Source organism: Arachis hypogaea, chromosome 16 (genome assembly GCF_003086295.3).
Source record: "Arachis hypogaea cultivar Tifrunner chromosome 16, arahy.Tifrunner.gnm2.J5K5, whole genome shotgun sequence".
In the NCBI taxonomy this organism is placed as follows: Eukaryota; Viridiplantae; Streptophyta; class Magnoliopsida; order Fabales; family Fabaceae; genus Arachis; species Arachis hypogaea.
In genome coordinates this window covers 27,003,515-27,011,369 of record NC_092051.1, presented here as the reverse complement: position 1 = coordinate 27,011,369, position 7,855 = coordinate 27,003,515, and the positions used below count along the sequence as shown (strand labels likewise).

Genomic DNA, 7,855 nt, shown 5'->3' with positions numbered 1-7,855 from the left:
AAAAGTTTTGAATTTGATGTAATTTGAATTTAGTTTGCATTTGAATTTGAGTTCTAGAGTAGTATAAAAACCCATAGATGATACATTGTAAGGGGCACCTCTTTACCCATGTTCTTTCGGCACATTCTTCATCTTCTTCTTCTTCACCATTCTTCCTTTGTATATACTTCATACCCATTTTTCTTTTCTTCCATTATGAGTAGTTAACTCCTCCATTAAGGAGAGGAGCTCTATTGAATAATAATAAATTGATGTTATCTTTCTATTCTTATTGATTCAAGCTTTGTTGTTCTAAGAGAGAGTTTATTTTTCATTACAAGGATTCAAATCTATTGAAAAATAATTTGAATCTTACTTGAATCCTATGAAAATTTAGAAAATGGATCATAGGATTGAGCTTGAAACTCTTCTCTCATCATTCTTTTGATTTTGGATTTAGAATTTGATAAGTGGCATTGAATCAATTTAGATCTAAATCTCAAGAATGATGTGGTTTTGAATCAGAAATCAAACTTCACCACTTCTCATGAGCAATCGAAAATATTTGGTAACCAAAGAAAATCAGCTAAAAACAACCATAATTTGCCTTATTTAGCATTCATTTATTGTTACGACAATTAATGAATGTTAAATACGGCAAGTTCTAGCTGTTTTTTTTGTCTCCCTAGCATTAGCGATGAGCAATTGATTAAGAAATTGGCAATTAATTAAGTCAAGAGAAATTAAATCACAAAGAAATTGGGGTTCAATTACTTATGATTTATCATATATCTAACTTTGTATAATTGAGAAGGGAGTGGGTCTCATTGATTCATGAAGATTCAATATCTCCGATCCTTAATATTTTAATTCATATTACTCTTCTAATTCATTTATTGCTTTCTTAAGATTCATGTCATATACTAGCTTTCATTTAATTCTTGTCCTTTAATTTTTGTCATTTACTTCTTGTCTTTAATTCTTGTCATTTAATTGTTCTCTTTAAATTCTTGTTATTTATTTATGCACATTTATTGCTTTATTTACTTATGCATATTTATGTCTTTCAAGTGTTTGTAAAAATTCTTCTCTTAGTTTTACTTTAAGTAATTTAAAATCCAGTCATTTATTTCTAGTTATTTACTTTAATGCCAAGTTATTTAGTTTTATGCTTATGTTCTTTGATTAATTCTCACTTGAATATGAATCATCTAACTAAAATAATCAATTAATCATGGTTGCTTAATCCGTTAATCCTTGTGAGAACGATAACCCACTCACCGTGGTATTACTTGATGCAATCTGGTGTACTTGTCAGTGGTTTAACGAAATTTTCATATCAACAACTCAATTTCAAGTGGTTGGACATCACTAGCTGCTTCAGCAATAGATGTTGCATCAGTAGGTGGCACATTTCCTCCTTCAACATCTTGGTTGGTTCCATCAGAGGTAACAGCACATGTTTGATCGGCTGGTGGATCACTTTCCCCTTCGTCCTTTTTTCTTTTTTTTTTTTTCAGCAGCCTCAACCGCTGCCGCAGCAGCAGCAACTATAGCAACTGCATCAACCAATTTCTTCTTTTTGTAGCCCCTCTTGATGTGACATTTATCACCACAATAACTGCAAGTAAATTTTTCAAGTTACCTTTTTAAATGAGTGTTATCATTTCCTTTAGTGTCGAGCTTCGATCTCTTTCCACCTCTATGTTTTTCCACCAATTTACTACACACCCAATTGCGATTGGCAGTCCTTTTTCTGTCTTCTCTAGGACAAGTATGATAACTGTTGAATGTCTTTATCTACCAACAAGTATCCTCATGGTCTCTTGAGGTATACACCAGCCATGGACATTCCTTTACTCTACACACAGCCCTCACTCTTTTGCTATCTTTTTTTTTTTTTTTCAATATGATCCTCCTTCCTTCTTGAATTGTGTATTCCCTAACAGCCTCTTTGAACTCCCATTTGGAGGTGAACTTCATACCAACCACTAACTCTCCAAACCTATCACCCTCTCCAGCACTAACCTCTCTAAAATTGCATAGTCCTAACCCCATCAACATTATCCCTGTTCTATTCATAAAAAATAAAACATTCCCAATACCCCCCGCCCAACATAGAAGCAATCAAAGAAATCTTAAAAAAAATAGTAGCAAGAAAGCATAATGATTCTCCATTGACAAGAACACCATAGAGCACAATCATACATGCATTTCAAAAATAAATTAAAAAAAATTAACTCACTAAATCCCAGCATTAACGATTACCTTAGCTAAGAACGACAGGGGAGCAACCTCCTTCTTTTGAAGCACTGTGATTTCCACTTTAACCTAGCCATGCGTTAGTTCAACCGGAGTGATGAAGGATTTCAATAACTCTTCACTGGCGCCATTGATCATAAATGAAGAAGAATAGCAGAGGTAGAGAAGAAGAATACTTTATTTTGGATCTCTATTGTTTCTTCTTCTTTCATATACAAAGCGACGAAGTTTCTAACTTGTTTGGATGCTAAGGGTAAACCGTCGTTACTCCTCATCCAGCGTGGCAGGGAGAGTGCCATCTCAGCACTCCGTTTGCCTAGTCATCGCCAGATAGAGTCGAAGGACCACATTGGTGCTCGGATTTAAATCTAGAGAACCAGTGTAGGTAATTTTAAATTTCAGAGACCAAAATAGAGATTTAATCCAAAATGCTGAGTTCTTTAACTTCTTATCCTTATACGATAGGCTACATAATACACAAAACAGAAGCTCACAATCCAAAATCCATATACAAAATTACAAATCCATGTCACAGAAATCGTTAATAAACATTCTTATATAATTTTCTCGTTGCTATGCTTCTTAATACTGTCTGAATGTCCGTATTAAATTGAACATGAGTAACAAGAAATAAAATAATAATATACAACAATAAGGACTCAAATATCATGTTGACATCAGCTACAGCAATATGTTACTTCCGGACAGATCATTCATAATTGATGCACAGAAACAGCTACAAATCGGGCCAGTGATGTCGGTAGATGTGACAATGCATCAAAGAACACGGATCCTTTTTTGGACTAAAAAGAGAAGCCGGAAAAAAAAAAAGAAAAAAAATGGAAAGAGAATTCTCTGAATCCTAAGATGATACAATGACAGAAGAATCCCTGACCCCACTTGAACTTGGGTGGATTCAGTTGTTGATGGGAAGAAAGAATGATTCAATGAAAACAAATTGAGAAAGGCCTAGAATAGCGTGATATAATAATCACAACCCAGCTGAAACCAAACCATGCAACGTGATAATCCCAATCACAACATTGTCATCATTTATCACAGGCAAAAACTGGACTGGTGATGGAGGAGCTTCCATCTTCTTCATGGCCTCCACTGCCATAGCTTCTGGACCTATAATTCTTGGTTTCCTGAAATACAGAAAAGAGTGTTATCTCATTGTGATCATATCAGAAGTTCCGATATGATCAGCGTGTACAAAGCATCACAGATACAACAAATTTATCTTAAAAAATAGTTCCAACAAAGGTGTTTCCACTCCTGACCAACAAACTCCTAACCCCACCAAGAGCTAAAGTACAGGAAAATAGAAATGAAAGATTTCATATGAAGTGCCATTCATTTCCTTATTTGGAGTGTGCAAAATCTCATGTCTGGATAATAATTATAACAGGTAAACCAATTTCTATATGATAAATTGGTATTACAAAATTGTATATCAGAATCAGATGTTCAACGGGTATACCACTCCTACCTGTTGCACATTTCTCCCACAGTCAGTTTGAAGATGCCCTGCCCACTAGCTTTGAGAGTACGGCGAAGATCTCCGTCCGTAAATGTTCCAATCAGATGACGGCCATCATCTACAACAAACAGGCATCCACATCCTTTGCTAGTCAGCTCCACAAGTTGATCCATAATCAAATCCGATTCCTTGCAAATGGGAAGCTCATCCTCCTTCTTCATGAGATCTTTCACCTGCAAATGTTTATCATGCAATCACCCATTCGCATCATCCAACTATAAGCAAGTACATAACCATCAAAAGGTTTGTTTATCTATGGAGTTTTCTCATCATAATTCATAAATGTCAAAGAAAAAGAACAGTTACAAACTACAATTCATGTCGAATAACATGCAGCTGTCCTTGTCCAATGGGGAACTACTCGTTTACAAAACCAACCTGACTAAAAAACAGTACCCCAGATTCACTGCTAAGTACGGCGCCATCAGCCGATGATGGGAAACTTTTTGACCAATTAGTCTCATCAAGATTTCTGCCATAATTTCACCTCCCACTAGCTTCACAAAGAATCCAAAAAAACGTAAAATTTTATCCCAGTTAGATATCAGGAACACCAACCTCACTGATTGAGTTCTCAATCTTATCTCCAACAACTTCACCATCCCGAGTAGGTACCTACATTCCAACAGGGGGGGAAAATGCCATCGCCACAACACACACCAAATCACAAACACCTAATACGCACCTATAACTGACTAAAAGCTGGGCAGAGAAAACGACAAAGCACACTCTTTAATTCATCTCAGAGCATGCTCATTTGGCATGAACCACTTCTATCCATCCACATTCTCCTCGATATCAATTAATTTCTCTTGACCCCGATCCAATTAAATATCAATGCTTAATATTTTTTCTACAATTAATTTTCAATGTAATTGTAACCTAACATGGAACACATATTCATAAAAATTTCCTCAAAACAAATAACATGCGAATCAACGCACCTTGAAGATAAGGCTCTTGCCGATCTTTCCGGCGGGGTGGTTCCCGGCGTACTCCTCCTTGCTGAGGTTCCTTGCTCCCATCAACGCGATCGCGACGGTGTCGCCGAACACCATCTGAATCGCGGTAGAGGTGACCGGCGCGAGGTTGAAGGGGCAGAGCTCTCTTTCCAACGGCAGATGCACATTCATGTCGCACACGGCCTCAAGCACGCATCCTTGAACGGACGTGACGGCAATGAGGCGGGCGCCTTTCGCCCTGGCGCAGGGGACGAGGCGGAGGAGCTCGTCGGTGGCGCCGGACTTGCTTAGGAGGACGAGGATGTCAGCGGCGGAGAGGATTCCGATGTCACCGTGGAGCGCGTCGACGGGGGATAGAAAGGCGGATCGGATGCCGAGGGAGACGAGCGTCTGCGAGATCTTGTTGGCGACGAAGCCAGATTTTCCGACGCCGGTGAAGAAGATGGTGCCGGTGGCGCGTAGGAGGGCGCGTGTGAAGGATAGGGTTTGAGAGTGATCCATGCGGTCGAAGAAGAAGTTGAGGTGCCTCTGCTGCTCCTTGAAGAGATCCGTGAGGGTGATTTCGTCAATGCAATCGTCCCTAACGCCCTGTTTGGCTTCTGGAAATGCAGGCAGAGACCCCATTTTTTTTTCTTTTTTATTTATTTATTTATTTTCAATAGAGAAGAGGAAGAAGAAGAAGAAGAAGAAGTAGTAGTCAATGGTGGTGCTTTTGGGTTTCAGAAGAAAGGAACATTGCTGACTAGTTTTGTGTTCCGTTAATTTACGCGGTAAGGAAGGATGTGTCAGTTGTCACCCGTTTTATTTTATTTTATTTTATTTTTTTAATTAAACACTTTTTAACAAAATAAAAATAAAAGTTCATGCATAAATGGTAGTATTAAAGTTACTAAAGTGGCAATTGAGATCTGGATTAATTAGGCTACATATCCGAAGAAGAAAGTGTATTCGAGGAGTGTCGGTGGCGGCCATTAAATTGCTGGATGGGTATTTTGGGAATTTTAAAGGTGCCGCAAAACAAAATCTATGGAACTCGCTCCCTAATTGGACATAGTTTCTTCTTTGCCAAAATTAAAGAGCCACTCACAAATTTGTTTTTGGTGTAAAGATAGTTAGATACTTACAAATTTACATTTTACAATACACCGTCATCAAAATAATTTTTTTTTTTGTCTTAGGTTATCTAAATAAAATTACGGGCTTGCTACACATACAAGCAAAAACGGGTTACAAGTTTTACAAGTTGGCCCAACCCATAAAAAATACACACGCATGAAGAGGATTGAATGGAGCGTAACATTCACGCGCTCCTACTCAAACGGTTACGTTCGTTTCGAGTGAACCACCTCTTAATGGCAGACTCTTCCACTTCTTTCACTTCTCAAAGCAATTCAAAGAAAACACAACCATTCCATTTTCGAGCAAAATTCGAAAATCAAGATATACAACTCATCGCTAACCTTCGAAACCTCCATCAAAACACCATCAAACTCTCGATCAAGAATATCCAGAGAAAACAAACCTACAATACTCAAGGTACGTTACATTACGATTCTTGTATATTTTCCAGATTACGAACTAGGTTTTACTGTTCTTCTAAGTGGTTGTACATTTTAATGTTCTAGGTTTTATTGTTATTCTTGCTTCTTTGTTACACTGTTCTTCTTCGTTCTTGTAGGTGTTATTGTTCTTGTTGTTCTAGATCTTCTGGTAACTCATTTTTGGGGGGTATATTCCGTAGATTGGTGGGTGTATATTGCTTGACCTTGTAATGTTGCTTGATATTGAAGCATGTTTGACTGATACCTGACTGATATATATGGATGTATCTGAATCATATTTATGGGTGTATCATACTATTATCAATGGGTGTATCTGACTCATATATATGGGTGTATCTTACTGATATCTTTGGGTGTATCTGACTTATATCTATGGGTGTATCTTACTGTTACCAATGGGTGTATCTGACTCATATATATGGGTGTATCTTACTGATATCTTTGGGTGCATTTTTCATTTCAGAGAAAATGGCAGCGAGAAACCAACCCGGAAGAAATGTAAGAACAAATATATGTCTTACATGAAATCAGTTTTATATAATAGATATATATCTGACTATAATTTTATTTTTGTCTTACAGCAAACAAAAGATCTTAAGTGTGCCACACATCTCCTAAGTGATAAATTCAGAAACATGAATGAGAAAAAGAAGGCGATTGTGAGGGATCTAGGATTTGGTGGGTTGATGCACATCCCACCACTAAGGGTGCATCACCAACTGTTAAGGGAGCTGGCAAACAACTTCAAACTTGGGGAGAACATACTGGAAACAGGATACGGTTCTTTTAAAATAACACCAAGAAAGATAGGTCATGCGCTTGGCATCAATGCAACAGGTAACTAGCTACAAATTATAGGTGTATATTAACTAATGCTTGGGTGTATTTAAGTTGATGCTTGGGTGTATTTGAACCGACTTTGATACTTTGTTGTTTTCCTTTTTGTAGGAGATCTATTTCCTCAGAAAGTCGATTATAAGAAACTTTCTGAGGATGACAAAGTAATTTTTAGAAGATTCCAGGGTAAGACCCTCAAAAGTCTTACCGATGAGATGATGGATATTGGAGTTGGTAACGAAGAGGAACGCCTAATGTTCAAGAGGATTTTCATCCTCTATATACAGATGGCGTTCCTTTTGCCAACGACGATAAACAAAATCTCGCCTGTGCACCTGGCCCCAATTTTTGAGATGGACAGCATCACGGAACGAAACTGGGGGGCATGTTTTGACCTTCATCGTCAAGGGCATCACCGACTACAAGGAGAAAAAGAAGAAGGCAATTGATGGCTGCCTCTTTGCCCTGATGATAATTTACTTTCATCTTTCAAAAAATAAAGGCAAAAAGAGGGCTGAAAGACCACAAAAACTCTGGATTGCCAACTGGAGTAAGGAGCAGTTAGTGAAAAGAATGAGTGCAGAAACAGAGGAAATTTTGGTAAGTGAACATAATATGTTGGGTGTATTTTATTTACCTGAATGCTGCTACCTAAAATATCTAATGTTTCAGGGGATTGTAAAAATGGCGGAAACAAGAGAAAAAATGAA

General features: G+C 37.7%; 1 protein-coding gene across 1 annotated transcript; it reads right to left on the bottom strand.

Annotated features, from left to right (window-relative positions):
* Positions 1-2,770: 2,770 nt before the first annotated feature.
* LOC112758715 (probable arabinose 5-phosphate isomerase) lies at positions 2,771-5,763 on the bottom strand. The gene is made up of 3 exons (XM_025807441.3): positions 4,729-5,763; positions 3,734-3,957; positions 2,771-3,389 (listed from the first exon to the last, which is right to left on the bottom strand). The coding sequence occupies exons 1-3, from the start codon at positions 5,368-5,370 to the stop codon at positions 3,233-3,235; spliced, it is 1,023 nt and encodes a 340-aa protein (XP_025663226.1). The 5' UTR covers positions 5,371-5,763; the 3' UTR covers positions 2,771-3,232.
* Between the last annotated feature and the right edge of the window lie 2,092 nt (positions 5,764-7,855).

Bases quoted from the DNA above. Each gene is read 5' to 3' on its own strand.
- LOC112758715 (XM_025807441.3), bottom strand. From the start codon at position 5,370: ATGGGGTCTCTGCCTGCATTTCCAGAAGCCAAACAGGGCGTTAGGGAC. The intron at 3,958-4,728 runs GTGCGTTGATTC...AAACATTTGCAG, and splicing joins GCAAGAGCCTTATCTTCAAG to GTGAAAGATCTCATGAAGAA. The intron at 3,390-3,733 runs GTAGGAGTGGTA...TCTGTATTTCAG, and splicing joins GTGGGAGAAATGTGCAACAG to GAAACCAAGAATTATAGGTC.